At 33.9% G+C, this 27,939-nt stretch overlaps 4 protein-coding genes across 6 annotated transcripts; 3 read left to right on the forward strand and 1 right to left on the reverse strand.

Moving 5' to 3' along the window:
* Positions 1-287: 287 nt before the first annotated feature.
* Positions 288-12,046, forward strand: LOC122580545. 3 transcript variants are annotated; one of them, XM_043752819.1, is made up of 9 exons: positions 288-918; positions 8,194-8,422; positions 8,789-8,963; positions 9,636-9,905; positions 9,993-10,085; positions 10,270-10,371; positions 10,457-10,891; positions 10,973-11,032; positions 11,827-12,046. In XM_043752819.1, exons 1-8 carry the CDS (start codon positions 387-389, stop codon positions 11,006-11,008), a joined length of 1,872 nt encoding a protein of 623 aa, XP_043608754.1. In that variant the 5' UTR covers positions 288-386; the 3' UTR covers positions 11,009-11,032; positions 11,827-12,046. The 3 variants fall into 3 exon arrangements, with proteins under 3 accessions (XP_043608754.1, XP_043608759.1, XP_043608765.1); XM_043752824.1 differs by lacking the exon at positions 288-918 and adding an exon at positions 6,419-6,728; XM_043752830.1 differs by lacking the exon at positions 288-918 and adding an exon at positions 7,901-8,001.
* A 4,497-nt stretch (positions 12,047-16,543) lies between these two features.
* Positions 16,544-17,773, forward strand: LOC122596313. Its single transcript, XM_043768867.1, has one exon. The coding sequence runs from the start codon at positions 16,544-16,546 to the stop codon at positions 17,771-17,773; it is 1,230 nt and encodes a 409-aa protein (XP_043624802.1).
* Positions 17,774-19,869: 2,096 nt separating this feature from the next.
* On the forward strand, positions 19,870-23,034 carry LOC122585765 (F-box/FBD/LRR-repeat protein At1g13570-like). Its single transcript, XM_043757888.1, has 5 exons — positions 19,870-19,973; positions 21,334-21,976; positions 22,053-22,160; positions 22,258-22,425; positions 22,508-23,034. Exons 2-5 carry the CDS (start codon positions 21,353-21,355, stop codon positions 22,811-22,813), a joined length of 1,206 nt encoding a protein of 401 aa, XP_043613823.1. The 5' UTR covers positions 19,870-19,973; positions 21,334-21,352; the 3' UTR covers positions 22,814-23,034.
* Positions 23,035-23,220: 186 nt separating this feature from the next.
* Positions 23,221-27,341, reverse strand: LOC122607377 (chitinase-like protein 1). The gene is made up of 4 exons (XM_043780343.1): positions 27,236-27,341; positions 25,113-25,500; positions 24,376-24,535; positions 23,221-23,966 (listed from the first exon to the last, which is right to left on the reverse strand). Exons 2-4 carry the CDS (start codon positions 25,489-25,491, stop codon positions 23,546-23,548), a joined length of 960 nt encoding a protein of 319 aa, XP_043636278.1. The 5' UTR covers positions 25,492-25,500; positions 27,236-27,341; the 3' UTR covers positions 23,221-23,545.
* Positions 27,342-27,939: the final 598 nt, after the last annotated feature.

Below are 27,939 nucleotides of genomic sequence, written 5' to 3' on the forward strand. Positions count from 1 at the left end.
AAAAAGAGGGAGTGAAAGAGTTAGTGGGGTGGATTATTACGTTTATGCCCCTGCTTGTGTCCTTCACGTGACTACTTAACGTCTTTTATAAACGATTCCGTCAAAAATAGACTAAATTTGCAAAAAATTGTCAAAACGGGGACGCTCTTTGCAACAATAGTCAAAAAGGGACTGCCATTGCGAAAATGAACAAACCACAGGGACCAATTATGCAATTAACTCTAGTTTTTATTTATTTATTTTCTCCGCCTTCACGAACTTCACGAATCTAACTGACGAGACCCGTTTGGGGCTAGACACCTTCTGTCTTTAAATCAATTCCCACTAAAAACCCTAAACCCCAATCGCAAACTCCGTAGATCATCCCATCACAATAACAACCAAACATGGCTCAAAATTCTTCCTCTTTGTATTCAAACCTTCCATCATCATCAGATGATGATGATGATGATGATTACTTTGAACAAATCTATATGGGTTTCAATCCCAAACCCAGTTTCTCGAATCCTTCACACCAAACAAACAATACCCATGTCACTGATTCCATTACTGGTGAAAAAGTTAAGACCTTTATCAAGAAAGACAAAAGGCCAAGAAAAAAGGGGAAAAAGAATCCCAAAAATAATAATAATAACAATTTTGAAAGGCAAACTTTTTGTGATTGTGATAAAAGAGGTGATAAGATAAGAGTGACGTATGTTAAGGAAGATATCGAAGGGCTTCGTTATGTCGGGATGGATGAGCAGAAAAATAAATGGATTGAAGTTTATTGTCGGATGGGATGTGATGTGGCTAAGGAGTATGATTCTTTGGTTGTTGGTTTTAAGAATCCTGATGATGATGATGATGATTCTCTTATGAAGGAGGATGGATATTACGTCAGCTTTGATCCTCGCCCTCTTCTTGCCGACAAAAAAGGTACTCTTAATGAATTCTTTGGTGTGTTTCTTGATTTAGTTACCGGTTTTTAGTAGATGGTCTTAAAATAGTCTTGTAATACATGCATATTTTATGTATTCGTTGTGGATGATTGCTTCCGAAGTTGATTATGGACTCTTTGGTGTCAAATGGTCACTTTTTTTTGGGTGGGACAGAAAGGATTTTGATCATTTAGGGTCATTTACGTTTAATGACCATTATATGTTAAATATTAGGAGTTTGTCAATGTGTAACAGCCGATTATTTGACTATTACGACATCAAACAGGAAAAGCACATCCAAACACTATCTCTTGCAGTTAGACCCATTATAGTCATTCAAGGTTTGTTATCTTGAAACTTAATGTGGTTGACATTTATATTACAACGAAAGCAGCATGGTTGGATAAGTGGTAAACACCCTTGCCTCTGGAGACAGAGGTCATGGGTTCGATCCTCATCCCATGCAAAGGTTGGAGGGCCTTTTCTACCATTTAGGTAGAAACTGGAAGCAGCCTCTCTACTTAGCTAGAGGTAAGGGTTGCCTACATCTTAACCTCTCCCATACACCGTCGAGGTATTGGGGCTCAAAACCCGCGGAAGGCGGCACTGAGCAGTTACTTACTTACTTGCATTTATATTACAACGAGATGGTTAAAGCGTATGTTTGTACTCTTGAGGAAGTTGTTACTTTTGTTACAAGTCTGTTCTTTATGGAGTGAAAATATTATATGCGAGTTAGTAGTCTTGTTTGGCCGAAAACCTGATGTGTTTGTTTCAGGTAATAAGCGTGACAATGAAATGCAAAGCACAAACCAAATGGATCATGTAGCGGGTTTAAAGGGCAGTGATGTAGATGGCTCTTTTGGTGGAGAAGAAGATTATTATGAAGATGAAGATAGTGATTCAGAATATGCTAGCATCCAAAGACCTGCGTTTTATGTCTCTGGAGAACCTGATTTTGATTCAGGGCCTCCACAAGATGGACTAGAGTATCTTAGGCGAGTCAGGTAATGCTAATCTTCCTCTCTTCTTTTTTTTTCCCTTTTAGAACTACTTTCGTTTGGCAATTCTTAAATCCAGTTGATTTAGTTGACGTTTTATCTCATACATGCTTTGAATGTGCACTTTTTCGGATCCCGGTAGACATGAGCGGTCCTGAAATAAGAATCTGTAGTTTTTCTTTTAGCTGTTAAAAAAAAAATCAAAGATTTTTATTCTAATGCATTTTTTTGTAAAATGTTTCTGATGGTAGTTTATCTTATCTGAAAATTTGGGATCAACGCTCGAACAGACACCCTGCTTTTGCTGAATGTTTGTCTTGTCATACTAAACCATTTCTTTTCTTACTAATGGCTATTTTTGTGAATAGGTGGGAGACCAAGCATATACCGAAGGTGAAGGTTGCAAAGGTTGATAAAAGTGTGTTAAACAAAGAACAAACTGTTTATATGCCCAGAATTCCTGATATTGCAGTGTGTCCGGAGCATTTGATGCCATCAAAAGAGTGGGAAAATGTTTTTCTTGCTGACTTTTCAAAGTTAAGGATGGTAAGCCCGTCTTTTCCTTTAACGATCTTCTAGAGGTGGCAATTTTGACCCATATATTTATGAATAGGTCAGTTTGGGTTACGTATTATCTCTTCGGGTCGGATAGGTTGACAAGAGTTGAGTAAAGTAAACTGTTAATGCAATGCATACTACTTCCTAAAACAATTTATTGACAAATAAAATTATGGTTGAAATAAATTTAGTTTATGTTATCATATTTGGTATAGTGTTTGTAGAAATTATTTTTTGTACAGAGGCTGTTTCGGCTCAACCCAACCTGACCCAATTTGACCGCAGCCATAATTACTTGTTACCCAACCCGCCCATCCTGGCACATGTACAATCTTTTATTCTGTTGAGTAGAAACTGCTAAATCTCTAGACTATTGCTTTGTTTATCATAGAGAGATGCTTTGGCATTAGTTGAACCCATATCTCAAAGGGCCCTACATGTGATTACCATTAATGACACCCCAATGTGGCATACTGGTCTAATAACCTCTTAATTAACTGTAATCATGATCCAAAGCAAATTAATGACCCACTACTAGACCTTGAAAGAGGACCCACATAGTCCTTTATGATAGATCCAAAGTGTGAAGGAAATGTTACACCTGGGCCATGAGATAACTAAACAGATCAACTCTTGCTGATAGGAGAGGAAGTAAAAACAAATATAACTTATTGCCATGTAAGAGGCCACTTGCATACTTGCATCGTATAAAGTGGACCCCCAATCTCGTTCTTATCATGTAAATAATATTCATAAACTGAAGATTTTAGATATCGTAATCAGAGAGGACCCAGTGACAGAGAATGATTTGCTTTATACGTTGATCACCAATAAGGTTTGCAGTTTTGACTGACTCATGAATTTGTCTAGTTGTCTGAAACATGTCAAACAAGTCTATGGTTAAAAGCAAAAATTCATGAAATTTAAGATTTAGCTATGGCTGCATGAATTTTCGAATTCAAGTTGATAGAAACTTTTTATCGTGATCTTAATGTATTGAGTTCTTATTATTTATCAATTGCTTTGTTGATAATGCATGAATGATTTAGAGGTATTAATAATTCATAAGATCTCTTACTGACCCAATGTGATTTTTTCAAAGTTTTGGATCTAATTGTTATCATAGTTTACACGTTAATTATTTCCAGAAATCATGAAAGCAAAAAATGTTTGTGGGTCGACTTACCTGATCTTTTTGATTCTGTACTATAAAAAAATGTTCGTTTATATTTGTTACCCAACCCGCCTGTTTTGTCACTTCTAGTCAGTTTTTGTTTTTATGCAATTACGATATATAATCTGTTTCAAATTTCTACAATTACAGGCGTTAACTCAGGACGAGAGTTGTGCTTCAACATTCTCTGGACAAATTGAATTACTGCCTCTTGGTGAAAACGCTATCGAGAGTGTGATTCTAGAAAATCTTCATTTCTGTGACACAGATGAACATGCCAGTATGATTCAAGATAATCTTGATTGTAACCAAACAGAAGACAAGACCACCGTAAGTGACTGGCCAAGCTTGGGAACCATTCTGGAGTTAGAACCTGTGGCTCGAGTCACAATGTTGAGGAAACGGATAACCACTATGGAGACCAAGAGCTCTCTATGCCGAGCCGATTGTGCATGGCTTTTTGCTCTTTGTGCAGCCATTGATACGCCTCTAAATGCGGATACTAGTGCTTCACTGCGTTGCTTGTTGAGAAAATGTGCAACTCTACGGGCTGAAAAAACGAGTCTTGATGATGAAGTTATAATGCTTAATATCCTAGTGACTATATCTGGAAAGTATTTCGGACAGTTGGAAACCAATTAGTCTGTTCATTGTTTAGGGAACATAACACTTTTTGGATCTGAGATGGGAAACCAGATATTATTGCTTTTATTGAGTTATGTTTATGGTAGGGGAGTCGATTTGAGTTGGTTTTTGCCCAAAACCAAATGTTTCAGTTTTTCATCTTTTGAAACGGAGAACCGACACAAAACTATGGTTTGGTTTGTCGTTTATTAGCTCGGTTTGGGTCGTTTTTTCTTTTTAAAATTTTGAAAACTTCTAACTTATTAAATCCAATGTGATTTTTTCAAAGTTTTGGATCTAATTGTTATCATAGTTTACACGTTAATTATTTCCAGAAATCATGAAAGCAAAAAATGTTTGTGGGTCGACTTCCCTGATCTTTTTGATACTGTACTATAAAATCATAGATTTAACTAGTAAATTGTAAAATGACAAAAATATAACATATATTGAAATTTATATGATTTTGGTTCTCCATGGTTCGGTTTCTGCACATGAAACAGAGAACCAAATCGATACGTTCGATTTTTGTAAAACTAAAACCAAATTCAATGGATTCTGACTGGTCCGGTTTCTTGGTTTAGTTTTTGTCGTTTTTTGTTTTGTTTTTGGTTTTGAGTTTTATTTTTGCTCACCTATAATTTGATAGTTATCTATCAATATAATAAAACATGATTGAAGATTTCTCTTAATGACATGTGACACTTTATTTAAGCAACACACGTCCCATTAAATCCATGTTGAAAAATTCTACTTTTTAGATAAAACGATGTTTACATCATTTTTTCCGTTTAGTTTAAATGACATTATTACCAATATCAATAGTAATATTACATCTTAATAAATACTTTATGTTACATTGTTAATATTAGGTTATTATTGAAAAGTATGGTCAGACTTTTCCTTACATATAAAAAATCTACTCGTATTATATTATTTATATATATAAAAAACATTATTATATTCGGTAACTAAAAAGTACTATATATTGGTACTATATATATGCGTATAAAGGAACCTATAACATTAACGAATCATCCCTTAGCAAAACTTCGATCAAGAAAATCCCTATAATACTTAAAATCCTTTATACAGTTTTTTTGTCACCGACCTATCTTCAAGTTTCACTTTCAATCCTCAAGTCTTCTTTTCTTCATTTCTGGCACAACATCTGCAAGAATAACAAATTAACATGAATAGTCCCTCAGGCTTATATAGTTTCAGTTTAAGGCTATATATAATTTTATCAAAAACCATAAATAATAGTACTATATAGTAGCACGTAGTTATAGAAGTAAAGCACAAATATATAATGAAAAATAAAGCAAACCTCTCCTAGCAAGCTCAGATGATGAAAAGCCAGTTGATGTGATAAAAAGGGACAGAACTTAGCCCAAAACAAGACTGAACAATGTCTTCTTTGTAATTAATAGACCCTTAAAACTCACCATTATTCAATAACAAATGATATCTTGGACTAAAAGCATGTTGCCTTGCTGCTTTGGGCTTTGACCCCAACCAGCCCATATCCAGGCCGGTACTGCATATAAAGGAACCTATAACATTAACGAATCCCTAGTTACCTAATATATACGTACGTATTCTCAAGTCCAGTGGCGAACCCAACATTTCAAACTAGGTAGGTCCTGATCCTTAGCTTTTTTTTTTTAATATTTTTATATCAAAAACGTGGATGTGTTAGTTGGTCGGGTCGATTTTGGTTCATACTTGAAACCATCTATAGCAATATTGGTTATTACGAAAATAAAGATACAATCTAACTAAATAATTTAAGAGAAACAAGACGTACATTAAGACTATCTATAACATGAATTATGCTTATTAAAAGAAAATAAAACACCAAACAGAAAGAAAAATATCATATATATTTTATTTAAAAAGTCAAGAGCAGTGAACATTAGTCCAAATATTTTTCCATTAATCAAAAAGTATATGTTTGAAAAAAGTAAGTTAAAGACTAGAGAGGGTAACAGGAAGTTTTAATTAGAATTAAAGGGTTCAAAGAAAATATATGATGAAGGACATATTAATGCCCCCACGTTCCCCACCTTCCTTTTTCCACTATCATCTCTTTCATATGAAAACTTCAACCAAAACCTCCATTAAAACATAAAACCTGATTTTTGGCTTCACCAGCTAGTTCAACGATTAGATCAAAAACTAAATTGTTTATCTTAAAGCTTAGTTTATATTCATTCAACCCATAAGGTAGGTCCTCATAAAAAATTTACATAGGTCCTAAAAATACACATTGAATCCGCCCTTGCTCAAGTCTCAATATGTCAAAAAGATTAAGGTCGACGACGACGACGCAAAATCATAATCATGACGATGACCATGGTGATATACCATTCGACATTCAAACGGAAATCATAAAAAGGATTCAGGATGTAAAATCATTGATGCGATGTCGATCGGTTTCGAAGCCATGTAAGTCTCTAATCGATAGTTCCAAGTTTATTGCTGATCATTATAAATCAAATACTACTAACCATATAATGGTAAAGTATTTAAAAAAAAAGGGGGGACCATTATGGGGTATGTGTTGATGATGACCGCTTCCCTCATAACAACCTCCCCGTAGCTCTTCCCGACTCTATGCGTACCTCTCTGTGGTATTACAGTAGACACACAAACCTTATAGGTACGTCTCATGGCTTGTTCTGCTTTCATGGTACAGAAGAAAAAGTAGTAGTAGTAGATAATAATTCTTTTTTTGGAGAGGTTAAAAAAGCTCATCATGATGTGGCTGTAGTTTGGAATCCATCAATTAGAAAATCGGTTACTATTCCTTTCCCTGATAAGCACGAAGAATATGCTTTTGGTGACATTAATTTCGGCGTCTGTCCTCGTACTATGCACCCTAAGCTTGTCTGTATAAGACCCGCTGAAAATTTAGCTGACATTTATACATTAAGCTGCAGCAGCTCCTCGGGGGCTATTAATTATTGGACAAGTGTATCTATCAATCTGCCCAATATATCACAAGTTAGTTTCTGTATTGGTCCGGAGGCTCATAAGGCAGCTGTAGACGATGGCATTCTTTATTGGCATGTTTATACAAACAACTTGGATGTCCCCGATCATATCCGGATGGATAATCGGATCATCACATTTGATTTGGCTAGTGAGGAATTTGGAGAAGTTTGCCTCCCTGATTGTTTAGCAACAACAGTGCTTATAAACGAGCTGTACATATCTTCAAAGCCAAATGAGTCGTCTCTTGTTGTGATTGCGTGCCCCCGGAATCCAGATTTTAAGGTACTAAGTCATGTATGGAGGATGGAGGAGCATGGTTTGTTCAAGAAACTATAACCATTGAGGCACCATTTGAATATTTTGTAACAGGTTTCAGGATGAATGGTCATGCTCTCATAGAAAGAGTAGACATTCCCAGACCCAACAAAAGCTTAGTTCAAGTTTATGATCCAAGCACCAGACAAATCAAAGATAATCATATTGGTCAGCGTTTTTGCGTTACGGGCTGTTACACAGAAATGCTACTTCTGCTTAATCATCAGTCAATTTCATCATGCATTGGTGATTAATTAAGATGAAGATGTTGATGCATGGTGGCTCTTCACTCGTTAATATAGGGCGAGCATGATCTATATGTTATTAATTAGTTTTTTCCTTTAACTAATAATGTCACAAACTAAGAGATTTGGAATTCATCGTGCAAGACGTTTTAGCTGCTTTCAATGTAACACCTATTTCTTTTTTCCTTTTTTTTTTTCTTTTAAAGGTTAGCTTGTTGCTTATTACTTACATCTATATCTATATATGCTATAAAGAAAAGCTCAAGTTGGACACAGTATATATACTTTATGGAGTGAAAATATTATATGCGAGTTAGTAGTCTTGTTTGGCCGAAAACCTGATGTGTTTGTTTCAGGTAATAAGCGTGACAATGAAATGCAAAGCACAGACCAAATGGATCATGTAGCGGGTTTAAAGGGCAGTGATGTAGATGGCTCTTTTGGTGGAGAAGAAGATTATTATGAAGATGAAGATAGTGATTCAGAATATGCTAGCATCCAAAGACCTGCGTTTTATGTCTCTGGAGAACCTGATTTTGATTCAGGGCCTCCACAAGATGGACTAGAGTATCTTAGGCGAGTCAGGTAATGCTAATCTTCCTCTCTTCTTTTTTTTTTCCCTTTTAGAACTACTTTCGTTTGGCAATTCTTAAATCCAGTTGATTTAGTTGACGTTTTATCTCATACATGCTTTGAATGTGCACTTTTTCGGATCCCGGTAGACATGAGCGGTCCTGAAATAAGAATCTGTAGTTTTTCTTTTAGCTGTTGAAAAAAAACATCAAAGATTTTTATTCTAATGCATCTTTTTGTAAAATGTTTCTGATGGTAGTGCTTATCTTATCTGAAAATTTGGGATCAACGCTCGAACAGATACCCTGCTTTTGCTGAATGTTTGTCTTGTCATACTAAACCATTTCTTTTCTTACTAATGGCTCTTTTTGTGAATAGGTGGGAGACCAAGCATATACCGAAGGTGAAGGTTGCAAAGGTTGATAAAAGTGTGTTAAACAAAGAACAAACTGTTTATATGCCCAGAATTCCTGATATTGCAGTGTGTGAGCATTTGATGCCATCAAAAGAGTGGGAAAATGTTTTTCTTGCTGACTTTTCAAAGTTAAGGATGGTAAGCCCGTCTTTTCCTTTAACGATCTTCTAGAGGTGGCAATTTTGACCCATATATTTATGAATAGGTCAGTTTGGGTTATGTATTATCTCTTCGGGTCGGATAGGTTGACAAGAGTTGAGTAAAGTAAACTGTTAATGCAATGCATACTACTTCCTAAAACAATTTATTGACAAATAAAATTATGGTTGAAATAAATTTAGTTTATGTTATCATATTTGGTATAGTGTTTGTAGAAGTTATTTTTTGTACAGAGGCTGTTTCGGCTCACCCCAACCTGACCCAATTTGACCGCAGCCATAATTACTTGTTACCCAACCCGCCCATCCTGACACATGTATAATCTTTTATTCTGTTGAGTAGAAACTGCTAAATCTCTAGACTATTGCTTTGTTTATCATAGAGAGATGCTTTGGCATTAGTTGAACCCATATCTCAAAGGGCCCTACATGTCACAACATTTAAATTTACTGGAATATAATTCTGTTTTTTTTTGTTTAAGAAGTTTAACCTTTTGATTGGTTTTAATGTGTTGCATTGCTGTTGGTTAACTGGTTATAATTATTGAATTTCTTTACTTTATTTTTTGTAGCAAAGATTCAGCTTACCTCATTGTGTTGCATTGCTGTAACTGGTGTATATTATTGAATTTCTTTACTTTATTTTTTGTAGCGAAGATTCAGCTTACCTCAAGGGGATAATGTAGACAAAGTCCTTTTGGATACATTTAATGAGAAGTTTAGGAGCCTGAAAAAAAGGTTAAAAGATAAGCTACTTAAATTAGCTGCCAAGAAGTTAGATGAAGCTAATATTGGTGGAGATGATGTACAATACACGATGGATGACCTTTTAAATGCACTTGACATGGTTAGTCCACCTGAGAACTTTTTAGATCATCAATGGGAAGTGTTTAAGAATAATCTTAGATCACCAACAGCAAAGGTAAGCTGTTTGTATCTTTATATATATATATAAAGTATATATATGAAACTCATACAACTAAACACGCTCAATATTTTATTAATGTAGAAACTGTCCAAATATGGAAAGGATGCAAGAGCTGGCAAACTTCATTATCACAGCACCGGTGCTGTTAGTTTTGCACGGAAAAAAGATGAATTCGTGAGTCTTCAAACATTTGATTTTTTAAAAGACCTTTATGTTTTATATGTTGCTGATGATTGTAATGTGATTCTGTACGTAAGTCTCAGGCTTTTGCCTGTGTTTGTTGGTGTTGGCTTAGTTGTTTCAGTTTTATCGTATATTTTGGCACATATGTTTATATAAACTTATTTTAAATCTCCAGATGGTGATTAACAAAAGAGAAGCAAATGATGTCGAGTTCTTTGAAGATTCTCATTTAATGAAAGATGGGAAGTATGCTAAACATGCGTCGGAGGAACTTTTGGTATGTAAATTATCACACCTTTTCATTTCAGTTTTAACTACACTTGTACTTCAGCATAGCTTTAACCTCAAAATTTTACTTTTAGAATCAAGCAAAAGAAGGAATTGCTAGAAAGATATCAGAGGTCAGCAGTTTTGACTCTATTGATCCTGAAAAGCGATCTGAAATTGTAAGGGAAGTTATGAAAGAACTAAGGGGGCGAAGTAAGCGTGGACGACCTCCTGGTTATGGCGCTGGGGTAAAAAGATCGCAAGTATCTAAGTTTAGTTTTGATTTAAGAAAATTAAGAGGCAAAACTATAGAAAATGAAAACCGATACCTCTTGGATAAAGTTGACACCCAAAGTAAGCAAATTGAATCTCAAAGGATACAAATAGAAACTCAGAGTAAGCAAATAGAAAATCAGAGTAACCAAATGTCGAAAATGCAAAAGACTCTTGATCAGTGTACCGGAGAGCTCCAACTCTTTAGGACTGCTTTTTCTGACTTCTGCGGGCCACGTATGTCCATACCACCACAGGTTACTATTCAACCATGTATACATATCTTTGTAGATTAGTTGTGTTTTGCCAAACTATAACTTTCAATTTTATTCTGCCATGCAACTTCTAGTGCATTTCATCAGGATCATCGATGAATTTTCCAAGACAATCCTTATCAGGTTCAATTTTTATCGAGAAAAGCTATTTTTCTTTATCAATAGGTTAGCTGTAACTGTTTTTTTGTTTAAGTTACTAAAGGTTTTAAGAGTGGTATTACATTTGTTTATGCAATAAGTTAGAAATTTAGGAACATGTAGTAGAATGGCAGATTCAGGACTTTAGTTTTAGATCCTAGTCTTGATGAAATAGGCTCAATGATCAGGCATTCACTTTATTCGGCTCTTGTAGAATTTTGGGTTGCATATGATATCTAAGAGGTATTTAGTTGTGTGGTTTAAATGATTATGTGATATTGTATCATCAAAATTAGGTAATGAGTTATAATAAAACTAGGATTTCTTATAGCAAAACTTGTGGCAAGGGTTTTAAGTTTTGGTGTGGTTATTAGATTCTAAAGTTCATACCGTTTGTTCATTTTAAGAATATATATCCAAAGAGCCCTTAGGTTTACATAGTTTGTGTGAACAAGTATCAGCTATGTTAGTTGGAATGTTGGATACCTGATGCATCATGGATGCTGGTATAACACCAGTGCTTTATGATAAATAAGGTGCACCGATATACAGGAATCAAAGATATGATCTTCTTGTGTTTGATTGTTTTCTTTCGTCTTTCATCTTTGATTTAAGGCATATTGAATGGGTCAATAATAACAATGTGTAAATGAACTAATTAACATGGTATACCATAATCGGTAAAAGCTTTAATAGGTTTTTGCGCAAGTGTTTGGTATTCTTGTGTTATGTATGATTTAATTTATGTACTTAACTTGTTTTGTTATAATTGTATGCAGATCAAAAAAGAGACATCATATTGAAGAGATATCCCAATCTTGTTCTGTTGCTTAGAGGCATGATCTCATAATCTGGACCAACTCCAAACTCTTCTTTTGTTGAATTTTTTCTCAGCAAGTGTTTTGCAAAATGAATGTACTGAATAGTTGTTTCTGTAAAATGAATGTAAAAAATAGTTGTAAAAGATGTTAAATGAATGTAAAAAATAGTTGCTGTAAATTTTTATTATGACTTTTTTTACTAGCATAAATATATGTATGAGCTTTAGAGTCTCTTCTTGTAAGACTTTTGTACACGTGGACGACTCAAAATTTTCTTCACGCTAATTTTGGTGAGAAGTTTAAAGTTTTGTCACGCTAATTATTGTAAACTTCAAATTTTGTCCACGTTCACTCTAGTGAACAATCCCAAACATTTGTTCACGCTACTTTATGTGGATATTACAACCATTTCTTCACACTAAATCCTGTTAACATGGCATAATTTCTTCACATAAATTACCGTGGACTTTTCTTATAAATTTGTAACGCCCATTTTGTGCACGGTTTTGTTGGCCGTGAACTACAAAATTATACACATATTTTAACGTGAGGATACAGCAATTAAATTGTGTACTTTTGAACACTTTATTGTAGTGACATGGTATCAACAGTTGTGTCACATTTGTTTTAAATTCAAGTGAGAATAAAAGCAGATATTCTATTGTTGTTTTTGTTTTATAACTAAATCATATAAGAATTAATCAATCTTGATTTTATACGAGTACTGTGATGAACTAATGAGTAAAAGCCACTGCAAAACATATCTAATCATGGCATACAGTTTTAATTATTTGTAAAATTTCCATGATCTATTTCAATGTATCACTCAATTTAATTTGTCATATTTATAAAAAAAAATCACATAAAAGAGAAAACCTGAACAATGTGACATGCATGCGCATGACTTAACGTCACTACATTCAAAAATATTTGGTATGCCTTAACGATTCGATGAATGTAGGATAATATTATATTAAAGCATTAAGGAGGATTCAGTGGCAAAATTTCATTATGTTCAACAAGATTGAATTCCATTTTCATTTAAATATATTCTTAATGATCTCAAGTAAATGAAATCAATCATAATAATTACGTCCATGATTAAAAAAAAAATTTAATCATTATAATTTACTTTCTCTAATACACACAATTTTCTTTGATAAATATCTCAAAATAATCAATCACAATAATACTTTCCTCAAATAAAACTTAAATATCTCTTAAATATAAATATCTATACTATCTATATAAACAAACTACCCTCCCTAAAATTTAACACCCTACCTTTAAAATCTCCAATTTACCCTTTTAATCTATATTACCATAAAACACTTTATTCTTGGAATTCCAAAAATACCCTTAAAAAAAACCTTACGCGTGTCCCTTCCCTTCCCTTAAGCTGCTCACATAGTATACCAAAAAAACACACATGCGTTACCGAATTTAATAAACAATCAACATAAAAAACGCTCACTCTAAAATAATAACGGTGGTAAGAAACACTTGAGTTAAATCATACATTCATGTAATAACACGGTACAGCTACTTAACCAGCGTTTTTTTCCTATGCCCGCTGCGTCGTGCGGGTACAAGGCTAGTAAATATAAATGTAGACGATCACGTTAAGATACAAATTAAATGTATCTTCATAAGTCAAACACAATTATTAATTAATTAAAACGAAATCATTGCAAATGTGTAGCTACTCTATGTAAAATGCCAAAAAAATTCTTAATAAAAAGAAAAATTATTAAAAGAATAAAGTATGTAATACGCTACATTTTCCTGGTAAATGTGTGGCTACTGTATGCATATCTAAGTTCTGGTTATAGTAAATCATATCATTGTTGCATATATGATAGTATGAGGTAAAAACAAAATTTATGCAACACATGTAGAATAATAAAAAAAATGAATGCTCAACAATTATATGTGTAATAGATATCTATAACGTATGGTGAAACACCAAACAAATATGTCAACAAAATCTCATTAATTTCTCTCCCTATTTATCTACAATTAAGTATTTATTTAGATAAAATTTAATCTTAATCTTAATCTTAATCTTAATATATACTATAAGACAGTTGAACAAATGACTAATTAACCAATCACATCGTTCGATTTCATCAAATTGACTTTTGATGATGCCATCATTTAGATAAACTACAAATAAAAAATCCTAATAATCATTATCCAAATATATTATTGTATTAATATTTATATTAACTTATAGAAAAAGTCTCATTAATTTACACTTTTTTATATTCCATCAATAATTTACACTTTTTAACCCTGATTACTTCATTTATATTCATTTTTAGCCATCAACTTGAGAGAATTTTTTAAAATTTACAATCATTTAATTAAATAAAAAAAATTTAACATATGAAATATTTTCTATAAAAAATAATTTAAAAACCTAATGACTTATTAATAAATATTAGAAGAGTCATAATAAACATATGCGTGTTATGAACGCGCATCATAATTAAATACATATATACTTGAATGCCAAGTACATGATCACAAATATGTTTATACTTTAATTCTTAATTATTTTTCCTAATAATATCACATTATGAGTACATCTGTTTCAAAATATTCTATAATGAAGAAATTATTATATATAGCATGTGCCTTGTGGAATGACTACGACAAACAATTCCATCAATATGTCTAGGCTAATAATGACAGTGAGGAACCTATGATTATTGTACTACAACTTGCAAAATATAACACTTAAAACCGTGTTTTTTTTAAAATTGTAAGCTTTTATGACTTAAATGTATAGAAATCTAATATTGTTAATATCGTAAATCTCGTGTCCAGTGTTGTACACGGGTCTAAAATCTAGTTTCATCTAAAATTCAATTTCCTAATATATAAAAATACAAATTAGTAAATTACGTACTATTGTTTTAGTAGACAAATAATGAAAATATTTACTTACCATATGAAGCAAAGAAAATCATACCTACACATAAAATAATTTCTTTTTCCACCTATTGACCCATGTAATTAATTTCATTCGTGTTATAACCTCAAAATCAATCTCATAGACTTGATAAATTTTTATTTTATTTTGATAACTTCAATTTAATTTCTGAAGGTTTTGAAGCCATATTTAAAGTCACATGACTACGTGACGATGAATCTCAAAATTGCTAAGGGAGATCAACTTGACCAAATACAGATTTTATGCATCTTGGTGAGGAATTTCAAGTGGTCACATGGAGTATATATATACATAAAAAGGGAAGAACTAAAATATATCTCATTATGAAATTATGACTATCTATCATTTTGGGTTTTACAGTATTGTAAATTGGGTTTTTACATTGATCGGGAAAAGAGCTGTATAGTTCATCTTTTCAAACAAAAAGTTTATTTGTTTTTCATCAAAGTTGGTAAAAACGAAATATAAGTAATTTTTTTTTTTTTATACATTGGCATTGCACCTAAAAAAAATATAAACAAACACAATTTGTACATCTCGTTTATATGGAAGAAGATCCTAGTTTTCATATTCAGTTTTAAACCCTCATCCATCATCTAAATCATATATCTAGATTTTATATAAATATATATGATATGCGATATGGATATACGTATATATATGATTGACATAAAAAAAATTGGGAAAGAATAATTACCAGCGTATTGATGAGGATGTTTGATAATATTGTTGCATCATAAGGATTGAAAATTGGAAGAGCAATTCGTGCTGATACGTGCTGTAAACTTAATCTACGATCAATCATAATGAGTGAAGAGTAGAGATGAATGAGATGATTACAGAGAAGGAGACACGTAAAGAAGGGGGAAAGAACTATGTAATAGAACAAAGAAATGTGTGTTTACAATGTTTAGGGCTAAGACCCTTATATAGACTAGTACAAGGGTATAATAGTAACTATACACATGACATATATATATATATAGGGGTTGGGTATTGTAAAACAAGTATTAATATAAAACAAATAAGACAAGATCTTGACCCTTAGATCATGGTTAGATTGATGCACGAAGATTCACAAAACAATTGATACATAATGATTTTCATGATGCATGGTGATTTTCAGTAAAGAGAAACCTATTGTTTTATTTGTTTTACTTTAATACTTGTTTTATTTTACCTAAAACCTATATATATATATATATATATATTTGTATTTGTATATAACACTTTATACAATATTTTTTTTTTTTGTCACCGACCTATCTTCAAGTTTCACTTTCAATCCTCAAGTCTTCTTTTCTTCATTTCTGGCTCAACATCTGCAAGAATAACAAACTAACAAGAATAGTCCCTCAGGCTTATATAATTTCAGTTTAAGGCTATAATTTTATCAAAAACCATAAATAATAGCACAAATATATAATGAAAAATCAGCAAACCTCTCCTAGCAAGCTCAGCCCAGATGATGAAAAACCAGTTGATGTGATAAAAAGAGACAGAACTTGGCCCAAAACAATGTCTTCTTTGTAAATAAACCCTTAAACCTCACCATTATTCAATAACGAATGATATCTTGGACTACAAGCATGTTGCCTTGCTGCTCTGGGCTTTGAGCCCAGCCAGCCCATATCCAGGCCGGCACTGCGTATAAAGGAACCTATAACATAAACGAATCCCTAGTTACCTAATACGTACGTATTCTCAAGTCTCAACATGTCAAAAAGATTAAGGTCGACGACGCAAAATCATAATCATGATGATGATCATGATGATAATATACCAGTCGACATTCAAACAGAGATCATAAAAAGAGTTCAAGATGTGAAACCATTGATTCGATGTCGATCGGTTTCCAAGGCATGGAAGTCACTAATCGATAGCTCCAAGTTTATCGCTGATCATTATAAATCAAATACTAATAATCATTGTATGCTAGTAAATTATTATGAAAAAAAGGTGAACAAATATATGGCATCTGTTGTGGATGATGATGATGATGATAGCTTCCCTCGACGCAACCTTCCCGTAGCTCTTCCCGAATCTATCGATACCTCTCGGTTGTTTAACAGTGAACAAGGAAACCTTATAGGTATGTGTCATGGCTTGTTCTGCTTTTATGGTAGAGAAGAAAAAGTAGTAGATAATTCTTCTTCTGGAAAGGTGGCTGTAATCTGGAATCCATCAATTAGAAAATCGGTTGCTATTCCTTTCCCTGATAAGTATCACTCTCTTGCTGCCATTAATTTCAGCGTCTGTCCTTGTACTATGCACCCTAAGCTTGTCTGTATAAGACCCGCTGAAAATTTAGCTGACATTTATACATTAAGCAGCTCCTCGGGGGATAATTATTGGACAAGTGTATCTATCAATCTGCCTAATATATCACATATTAGTTTCTTTTCTGAATGGGCAGCTCATAAGGCAGCTTTAGACGAAGGCATTCTTTATTGGCATGTTTATAATAACTTCAATGACCACGGTCATAGGTTTAATCGGATTATCACATTTGATTTGGCTAGTGAGGAATTTGGAGAAGTTTGCCTCCCTGATTGCTTAGCAACAACAGATCTTGGACACGTGCTGTACTTATCTTGTAAGCCAAATGGGTCGTCTCTTGTTGTGATTGCACGTGATACTCAGGCCTTGTATCGAGTTGGTAAAGCAGTTTCTCACGTATGGAGGATGGAGGAGCATGGTTTGTTCAAGCAACTATACACCATTGAAGCACCGGGTTATTATTTTGTAAGAGGTTTCAGGATAAATGGTCAGGCTATCATAGCAAATTCCACTTTGAAAATACTTCAAGTTTATGATCCAAGCAACAGACAAATCAAAGATCTAGATTTTAATCATATTGGTCATCGTGTATTCTTCATGGGCTGTTACAGAAAAACTCTACTTCTGCTTAATCATCAGTCAATTTCATCATTCATTGGTGATTAAGATGAAGATGTTGATATGATTCTTCACTACTCGTTAATATTGGGAGATCATGATATTTATATTATTAATTAGTTATTGATTAGTTAGAATTATATATAGTTGAAGATATTCAGTTTTTCTTTAACGAAAAAGTGTCACAAACTAAGAGATTTGGAATTTGTCGTGCATGACGTTTTAGTTGCTTTTAATGTAACAACTGTTTCTTTTTTCTTTGTTTTCTTTGAAAGGCTATGTTGCTTATTACTTACATGTGTAAATATATACTATTATGAGAGTAGATTGGCATAAGGCATCTTGGCGAGATTAGATCTAGCAAAGGCATTACATTAGAAGAAATTGCATCAGCAAAGAAACAAAAGTTGGAAAAGAAAAATTCTGCTAGAGAAGCTTTAGATAAAATGCAATGCATTCTACTTCCCAAAACAATTTATTGACAAATAAAATCATGGTTGAAATAAAATTTAGTTTATGTTATCATATTTGGTATAGTGCTTGTAGAAGTTATTTTTTGTACAGAGCCCATCTTGGCACATGTACAATCTTCTATTCTGTTGAGTGGAAAATGCTAAATCTCTAGACTATTACTTTGTTTATTAAAGAGAGATGCTTTAGCATTAGTTGAACACATACCTCAAAGGGCCTATATGTGATTACCATTAAATCATTAATGACATCCCAAAGTGGCATACCGGTCTAATAACTTCTTAATTAACAGAAATCATGATGCAAAGCAAATTAATGAACCATTACTAGAACTTACAAGAAGGCACACACAGTCCCTTGTGATAGATGCAAAGTGTGAAGGAATGTTACACCTGGGCCATGAGAGATCAACTTTTGCTGATTGGAGAGGAAGTAAAAACAAATTCAACTTATTGCCATCTAAGAGGCCACTTGCATCATATAAAGTGGACCCCCGATTTGATTCTTGTCATGTAAATAATATTCATAATCTGAAGAGTTTAGATATCATAATCGGAAAGGACCCAGTGACCGAGAATGATTTGCTTTATACCTTGATCACCAATAAGGTTTGCAGTTTCGACTGACTTGTGAATATCGGCAGGATGAATGGTCAGGCTCTCATAGAAAGAGACATTCCCAACGTCAACAATAGCGTACTTCAAGTCTTCAAGTTTATGATCCAACCAATAGACAAATCAAAATTACATTGTATTTTAAACCTCTTTCTCTAAATACCAAAATTACCCCTATCAAGATTTAAACCTACAAAAAAACCCATATAAAAAAATATCACTTTTTCCTGCCGATCTTCCTATCTGCAACCCTTGCCATCAATTCATCACCATCAACAACAAAGTCACAACCCCTCTCTCTCGCCGGATTCATCGCCCTCAACCACCGCCTCCAGATTCCTCACCATCAACTAGGGTTTTTCTAATATTAACAGCTACCTTCTAGCCTCCGTAACACACGGACACCAGGCTAGTACCTTTAAATAAGATGCCATGTAAATATAAATAGTTTTCCTTAAACACACGTAAATACATGTTGATCAAGTAACAATTATTTATAAAAGAACATTTTTTATCTTAAATTGTATAGGATTAAAGGTTTCGTTTAAAATGTAAGCTTTTTTTTACCTAGATAACCTACCACCACTCGTTTTTATTTGAATGTTAAAAAAAAATAAAAATATCAAATAAGAAAAAGCTACTCTCTTGTAGTTATATAGAGATATATTTATCTTGATACAATGCAATGAAATTAAATTTAGTTAGCATTATTAGAAAACTAAAATAGTTTATTTATTTATTTGGGGCCCCGGTGGGTTTTCTCTTAAGGTTGTGAGTTTGAGCCTCGGCTGACACAATCCTTGGGTTTCCCATCTAGGAATTTTCCACAAGGAGAGGGCTGAAAGACTCCAACCACTTTTAAGTCGAAATACACCTTTTAAAAAAAAAATTTAATATTGCATAAATTAATTTTAGAAGTCTTTAAAGTACTTAATAATACTTAATAGGTTAAAAAAAAAAAATTATTGACAAATAATATTCCCATAAATTGATCAATATCAATTGATCTGTAAATAATCCTGACCCTTAAAATTTTCCCCAAAGGGCGGGAAAACCCTAACTTCACTGCCCTGTCCCTTTCCGCCTGCTTGAGGGGCGATTGAACCTACGCCGTCAGTTGTTCGCCGCCGTCCAAAGTTGGTGTCTGGTTTTGCTGATTACTGGTAGTTTCATTTCCTTTTTATTTTTGAATTGTTTTGTAAACAGTGTTAAAATAAAGAAAACTGTGGGCTATCGTTTGATGTAGCTAATTAGTCACTTATAAGGATGAGAAAAAGAAATGCATTTTTTTATTCTTCAATTAGGGTAATAATTAATATATGTGTGAGGTCTTTAGAGGAGCAATATCCTTACGCTTCCTCGGATAGAGGTATTATTGTGTACATCCCGTATTGCCCACCCGTGGGCGTGATTGGGAGGTCTTGCTTGATTAGGTATTGCTTATGCTGTTCTTTATGTCGGCAGACTAATTAAAATTAGAATTAGTCCGCCGACATAAAATTTGAAGTCAGGCATGTAAATCATAGTTACTCCCCATACCCTCGCCCTTTGCAGGATTAGGTATCGTTGTTATTTTAGATCAAAGTTACTCAAATTGAGAAACTTGTATATGTTACGCTCAGCTGAGAATTTAGTTATAATGGCGTACTACTCATGTGAGGTAACTGGCTACTTGTTAAGCTAGTCAAGCTTTACCCTAAATTGAGTATATTACCCAGATTGGGAAATAAAAAAGAAGTCACCCGAATTGAAAAAACACACACCGTATGTTACTACATCACTATGTATTTTATTATTCATATGGTCGATGCAAATGGGGCAATGCTTTGTTTAGGAATATGGGGGTGCATTTAGTTCGAGAAAACACCCCTTGTTTTCTATTTTGTTTTCCAAGAAAACATAGAAAACAGAAAACGCGTTCAAATCATAATTTTCAAAAAATGTTTTCCATGAAAACTGAAAACACTCTTTTCCACTTTCTATGAAAAGTTAGAAAACACTTTTTTATTGTTTTCCACTTTTCCTTTTCCATTTTCTAAATTTTGAAAACCTCAAATTGTTTTCCATTTTCTAGTTTTGAACGCGTTTTCAAAATTTTCATTTGTTTTCTAGAGATGGAAAACTCTTTTCATTTTCTAGAAAATTAGAAATGGAAAACTAGAAAACATTTTCCACAACTAAACGCGCCCTGAATGCCGAACTGAAAATAATATGCCAAACACTTTACTTATCACTTGCTAGGAATTTAATCACAGTTTACATAATCATGCTACTCGCAGTGTAAAGGCAAACGTTACTTTGTACTTCAGGGTAATGTTGTCAGATGTTTTATGTTTGCACGTTCATTGCGTACTGTAAAAATGTTTCTCTGTGTTGGTTATATTCATTGTTTGTTGATATACACCTCTTGGATTCGATCAGTAAGCTGTTTGCTACATCATATCAATTTAGAGTTCAATTGTGATGAGTTTTTAGGAAACATAGTTTATTGTAAATATATTTTTACACCAACTAATTTTGCAGCCAACTGGAATATCTGAGAATGAAAGCCCAGCGTTTGTCTTTAGATATAATTAGCACCCTTCCTCCAAGCATAATCGAAACCATTCTATGTTTCTTACCGATTGAGGAAGCAGCAAGGACAAGTGTCTTATCTAGGGAATGGAGGTACCATTGGATCAAAATTCCTAAACTTGAGTTTATCGAGAGCACGTTTCAAGTATTAACTTACGAGGCTGAGCTATCAGTGCCGAACCAATCATTTCACAAACTAAGCCAAAGGAAAGTGATGACCGATAGGTGTAAATTTTTCTATGCTATATACCAAGTTCTGTTAGTGCATGAGGGTCCAATACGCGAGTTCACCCTTTCCATGATCCCAGATAACTCGTGTGTTGAGATTGACCATATACTACGTCATTTGTCACGAAAAAATACTGTCAAGAAGTTAAAGCTTGACTTGAGCTTCGGGTATAAACTGCCTTCATATCTCTTCTCGTTGAGTCACTTGACGGACCTACATCTTGCTAGCTGTGATATTGATCGTGAATTGACATTCTGTGGACTTGGTAACCTAACAAGCTTGTATGTGTTTGAGGTAAAGACGTCTACAAAAACGATTCTACATCTTCTATCCAATAGCCCACTACTCAAGACCGTGGACCTCGTAAGCTCTTTACTTAAATAGGATACTAATCCTTGTGACTTTTCATAACTTATCTAAATATTTTAAGTTGTTGCAGGGTATTGCAGGAGGTACTATCGACTGTACTGACAATTCTACAATTGTTGACCTTTTCAAGCTTTTACCGGTTGTTGAAAATCTCTCTATTTGGTGTTCGGTCGTTGAGGTAATATTATACATATGGTATATAATTGATTCTATCCCGCAAATATAATAAAATACTAACTCTTATCATTTATCTTTATTTATTTCTATGGTTCAAGTTGTTTATTCAAGACATGATTCCATGGATTCCGCAAGAGCTTCCAATCTCACTGGTTCACCTCAAATACTTGTTTATAGATTGTATCTCTTTTATTCAAAGATATGGGTTACCTTTTCTTGCTCTGTGTGTCAGAAGCTCACCAAACCTAGAGAAACTTAAGCTAGAGGTATGCTACATAAGCCTATGCTGTGTGCCTTTTTGTTTTGATTCATATATTGGAATACACATACTAACACTACTCCCTGTAGATTTTTCCGGATACATGCCTTGAGGAATATGAGATACGCTACTTTACACTCAAAGATTATTCAGATATGCGATTGGAACATCTGAAGGAATTGGAGATTATAAATTTGTACAACAGAGAAATTGAGTTGGATTTTGTGAAGCTAATCTTGGCCACATCACCTGTGCTAAACAAAGTTAGTATTTTTCTCAACCATGAGCTTTCCATGGATGAAAAGTTGCAGATTTCAGAAATTCTCTTACATTCCCGACATGCATCGCCGATGGCACAAATCATGATTGGACAGTTGGAAAAAAGTTTAGCCTAACTATCCTCCAATGACTATTTTCAGATATTTGGTTGGAGCATTTAAAAGAATTAGTGATCTTTGTTTCGAACAGTGAAAGACTCTCGGTTGGGTGAAGATATTCCTCAGACAACATAAGTCGCAAGTACGAATCATTCTTCGACAGCAGCAAACAAATCAATTGTATTTATATTGGTTTTGTAGACGACTTTTGTGAAATGAAGTATTAGTCAGTTTGATAATTCTTTTTGAATTTTTCATCACTGACACAATGATAGTTCACAGTTTTTCCAGATCTTTTTATGTATTTATCTTTATTTGAGCAACTAACAAATAAGCTTTACAATTTTCGATGATAACAATCAGATTCGAAATGTCAAGATGGTGTACAACCTACAAAATAGGTAAGTAACTTGTAACTAAAACAATGAACAAACAAGTAGTTTCACAATTTTCATGTAACATGCATATGTCTTTATACAGGTGTATTACAATACAAAAGCAAACTCAAGAAACATAATCTGAACATACTTATATAAGACTTGTGTCTGTAATATAAATTTAAAAGAAAAACAAAAAAAAATTCTCAAAATAAATAATAAACATAATTACCAACAAAATGATTCTTAATCTACAAACCAGAGACATGGTAGACCCCAGCTTCACAACCTACGAGCATTCCAAGGGGTTCACCTTTTATTTCTGTAGAGATTTTCAGGCCACATAGACATGGTGTTGACTTTGACCGTAAGGTTAGCTCGACGCCTTATCATCTTTCTTACCTGGTGGGTTAAACGGTTTCTGTTCGGCACATGTGAGCACATCGTGGGCCCCAGCTGTCTCTCGACCAACACCCATCAGGTCAAGATAATACAAGTAATGCGTGATGATGGTGTTCATGTCATCAACATCACCTTTTCCACAAGTGCGATCACCATAAAGAATGTTCATTGTGCATCCAAATCCAGGAAACCTTTGGGACATGGTGTCGTTTTTGGTGGGTTTGTAGGATCCAACCATGCAATCATGGGCTGATGGCTGACCCTTCTTTAATGGGGTTATCCACTGGAAGATTGCAGCTTGGAAGGCTAAAGTGGCATTTTGTTCTAGGTATTCAGGATGGTGTAGAAGATCCACTTTCAAGCAGTCGGCAAGGTATCCATAGTTGTAGTTCCTGAAACAGCACAGACAACGGTTAGGGATATGTTTCATCTGGAGTAAAAGAAACTTATAATAGTAAAGCAATCCGACTATAAACGGAAAAAGGGGGAAATAAGATGGTGTGCAGCCTGTAGAGCACATGTAATGATATCGACATAACATCACACATTAGATCCATGAACTTATGTTTAATCTCTCTCACAAATAATTACCGAAAACGAATCGGGTTAAAATTGAAATACACTAATTCATTGTGTTTGAAAAATTAAATTATTACTGAAAAAGGCAATCCCAGTTGTCACCTGTACCAAAAATTACAAATTTTTACCTGTAACCATAACCAGTCATCCTGCTCATTTTTCTACCTTAAAGTATTCACTGTTTTTATACTGTACAACATTTGAAGGGAAATATAGGCATACCAAAAGACTGGCAAAGCACCACGACCAAAATAGTCAGCTCCCGGGGCACAAGGGTAAGTGTACTTGTAGTTATCATCACAGTAATCTTGCATAGGGCTCATTTCTTTGTTGTAGCATAATCCCCATGCCGTGGGTCCTCCGGTTGCCACTCCATATCCACCTAAAGCATTTTCATCCACAATTATCACGTTATTTTGTCATTCAGTAATTTAATGAGGCCATTAGTATAGTGAAAACACTGTAATCAATAGCTTCAGCAGTTTGAGAGAAAATTAGCACAAACTATTTCTCAAAGAATATCAACAGCTACCTAACAAACACTTACTTCTCGTTACAGTAGGGTTCAAGACATCTCACACAATGTAATGATTAATACCATTATGGGTATGTGGATGTCTATTTTGAAAGAAAATTTTGCCGACTATGAGAGTAAGATAATAGTCGACTAATGCTCAAGACAAGTGTTTTCGGACAACCCAGCCCATCTTTTCTACTTGTTACACGAGCCACCCATCTTGACACCTCTAAACACTAAATTAGGTCACGTTAATCATCTAGACACACCTTAAATATATTATATAAACAATGATTCAAAAAACTTTGAACCAACAATGTTTCCATTAATCTAATCTCAAATGCAAACTTCCAACTAATTATGCTTCATGATTCTACTAATTAAAAGCAAGATGCCTCAGTAACGAATAATGAAAGTAAAACCATTCAAAGTATAAACTTACATGAAGTTTGACTTCCAACATGAGCAAGAAAAGCAGCAACTTCCTTCATCTGTGTTGTCTTGTTGCCTGTCGTACCGAACCCAAGGGGCTGGTATATAGCTGAAGCAGTGATAAAAGACTTGAAATCCCAGAAACCGACAGCATGTGCAACCGGTGTATTCCTCTTTGAGAAAAGATTCTCAAATTGGTAATAATCAAAATATTGAGATATTGTTAGGTTGCAACAATACTCTGACCACCCTTTACACTCCCAACCCTGATCACATACTTTCTTTCCCTTCACCTTCTTCACTATTACAGGCGATGTATCGGCATTCACCAATGAAACTATTACAAACAGGAAAGTTATCACCAAGAGACACGTGCATTTTGTCTGCATTCTTTTTTGCTGCATAACCGAACATCACATAAAACAGGTTACTTTTTCTTGTTAACTATTGGATTTTGTAGAAAAAGCTGGATGCGTGAGAATAATAGACTAATCACTAATGTGTTAACAATGAAAAGATGATACATGGAAGAACATCTCAGTGAGAAATTAAGCAAATGCTTAGTCACAAATTAACATCACAAATAAACCCATTTGACAAGATAGAACACTAAAGATGAATCAGTATCTAAGCCTTTTGACAAGGTAACAACAAAGAGGTTATAGGTTCAAGTCCCACTGAGAACAAAAGTGTGTGAATATATGCCTCTCAAAAATGAAATAATGTACCAAAATATTCAAAGATATTAGATATGTGAAGTCCCATGTCTTGTTTATATGGGTTGCCAGTGAACAGCTTTTTAAAAAGAAGACTAATGAATCAGATAGACTCATGTGCTTAACTAGCAGAGGATAAATGAAATAAAATACACGGTGATGAATTACTAAAACAAAATACCCATTGAAAAAGATTGTTGCTTTCTTTTAAGGGTTCTATTGTTCTAATAGAGATTTATAGAGCAAAGTCTTAACATATCCTAAGATATATAAAGCAAATTACCCAACAATAAATCAAGTCCCTTTAGCAAATGATGCTAGTCTAACTAGTCGATGCATCCCTGGTTTTTACCCACAAGTCTTGGGTTCAAATTCTTTGAGTCACAAGTCTGTAGGGTTTTTTCCCTGAAATGCCTGAACATCTAAATCCTATGGGAAGGAGTGGAATTGCCAGGGCCTCATCTTGTATGGTGAGGACTGACCCTTGTATGGTGAGGTGTTCCCTGATGTCGCTGCCGTTCAAAAGAAGAAAATCAAGTTCCTTCATCTTAATTCCTTGGGCCTTTGGTAAAACTTTATAAGAAAAACATGAATCACATAAACCCATATGCTACAAGTGAAACTAAAAACAATACAGCCCATCAAGAACCTTGTCTGATTAATAACTTCGGCATGCAATTGAACATAAACGGTCACCGGGATAACTGCAAGCATCGCAATGACTTGCCCTAGTAACCTGAACAAGGAAAACCTCATCCGTTTACTGTTTAATATAACTTCAATCTGATATGAGCAGAACAATTGTTTTTCAATTGTCAGGGCCTCACTCTTGTATGGTGAGGTGTTTCCTGATGTCGCTACCGTTCAAAAGAAAAGAATTTAAGTTCCTTTATCTTAATTCTTTGGGCCTTTGGTGAAACTTAATAGAAAAAACATGAATCACATAAACCCATATGCTACAAGTAAAACTAAAAACAATACAGCCCATCAAGAAACGGTCACTGGGATAACTGCATGCATCTAGGCAGCAATGACTTGCCCTAGTAACCTCAACAAGGAAAACCTCCTTCGTTTACCGTTTAATACAACTACAATCTGATATGCAGAACAATTGTTTTTCAATTTAGTCGGAATTTCTTGCAACAATACATAAATCAAAGAGACCCTAATGCTATAGATATCAAAATGTCACCTAAAACAATAACCCCATCAATAAATTTCTTTCCTTTTCAAGTTTCAACTACACTAAAGTAACAACAAAATGCTACAGAGTAAAACGGACAGAGGTTTTCTCTGTTCAGGCTATCCAGGAAAAGAAATTCTTTGACTCAGATGTACACAAAATATATATATATATATATATATATATTGTATCATACAATATAATATGAAGAAAGTAAAATGTGCATCAACTTACTCAGAGTGGAGACTTGTATGCCTCCTAACAAGATCTGATTTTGTTTATTTTCTTGAAATACAAACTGCTTCCTTTTGTATGCAAAAAAAAAAAAAAAACTTTGCAATGAAGTGTGTATATGTGTATGTGTTAGATGAAGTATTTCTGTCAAGGAAAGAATAATGGAGAGAAGGTGCGGTGATGGACGGCTGAGATTAAACGATAAGTCTTCGGTTGAGATGTATGTATCATTGATTGAGGTTTGTGTGGGGATTAAACAGGCTGTATTGGAATCAAGTAAGCTCTGAATCTTGAGTCACCAACTATAACTCGCCACCGACAGCTAAACTTTTTTATGACTCGGTGAGTTGGTATCTAAAATTGTCGGTTTGTTTTATTTTTGTGTCGGTTTATTAAAACAAGTGGTGTTTGGAATTACATTTTAAAAAGAATTATTGATTATTGCGTTTTCAAAACATAATTTCTTTGGTTATAAAAGTAATTATTTGTTTTTGCTTAAAGAGAAAACGCAACTTTTAGAAAGAAAAAAAGTTACGTATTTTACAAAACGTAATAAAAATAATGTAAAATTTAATTTGAAACCAATACCCCGATACACTTTATACATTTATATGTTACATTGTTTCGGGCCAATTTATGTAGGCTAAATTCATCGCAACTTATTTGGGCTAAGGCCCATTTTGAGTGTTTATGGACGTAAGGAT

This window comes from Erigeron canadensis, chromosome 1 (genome assembly GCF_010389155.1).
Source record: "Erigeron canadensis isolate Cc75 chromosome 1, C_canadensis_v1, whole genome shotgun sequence".
Classification (NCBI taxonomy): domain Eukaryota; kingdom Viridiplantae; phylum Streptophyta; class Magnoliopsida; order Asterales; family Asteraceae; genus Erigeron; species Erigeron canadensis.

Excerpts from the sequence above, each read along its gene's own strand:
- LOC122580545 (XM_043752819.1), top strand. The coding sequence starts at position 387 with ATGGCTCAAAATTCTTCCTCTTTGTATTCAAACCTTCCATCATCATCA. Across the intron at positions 8,964-9,635 it reads ACTTTTCAAAGTTAAGGATG|CGAAGATTCAGCTTACCTCA; the intron begins GTAAGCCCGTCT and ends TATTTTTTGTAG. Across the intron at positions 10,892-10,972 it reads GTATGTCCATACCACCACAG|GCAACTTCTAGTGCATTTCA; the intron begins GTTACTATTCAA and ends TTATTCTGCCAT.
- LOC122596313 (XM_043768867.1), top strand. The coding sequence starts at position 16,544 with ATGTCAAAAAGATTAAGGTCGACGACGCAAAATCATAATCATGATGAT.
- LOC122585765 (XM_043757888.1), top strand. The coding sequence starts at position 21,353 with ATGAAAGCCCAGCGTTTGTCTTTAGATATAATTAGCACCCTTCCTCCA. Across the intron at positions 21,977-22,052 it reads TACTCAAGACCGTGGACCTC|GGTATTGCAGGAGGTACTAT; the intron begins GTAAGCTCTTTA and ends AAGTTGTTGCAG. Across the intron at positions 22,161-22,257 it reads TTTGGTGTTCGGTCGTTGAG|TTGTTTATTCAAGACATGAT; the intron begins GTAATATTATAC and ends CTATGGTTCAAG.
- LOC122607377 (XM_043780343.1), bottom strand. The coding sequence starts at position 25,491 with ATGCAGACAAAATGCACGTGTCTCTTGGTGATAACTTTCCTGTTTGTA. Across the intron at positions 24,536-25,112 it reads TGTTGGAAGTCAAACTTCAT|GTGGATATGGAGTGGCAACC; the intron begins GTAAGTTTATAC and ends AAAATGCTTTAG. Across the intron at positions 23,967-24,375 it reads GGTGCTTTGCCAGTCTTTTG|GAACTACAACTATGGATACC; the intron begins GTATGCCTATAT and ends GTGCTGTTTCAG.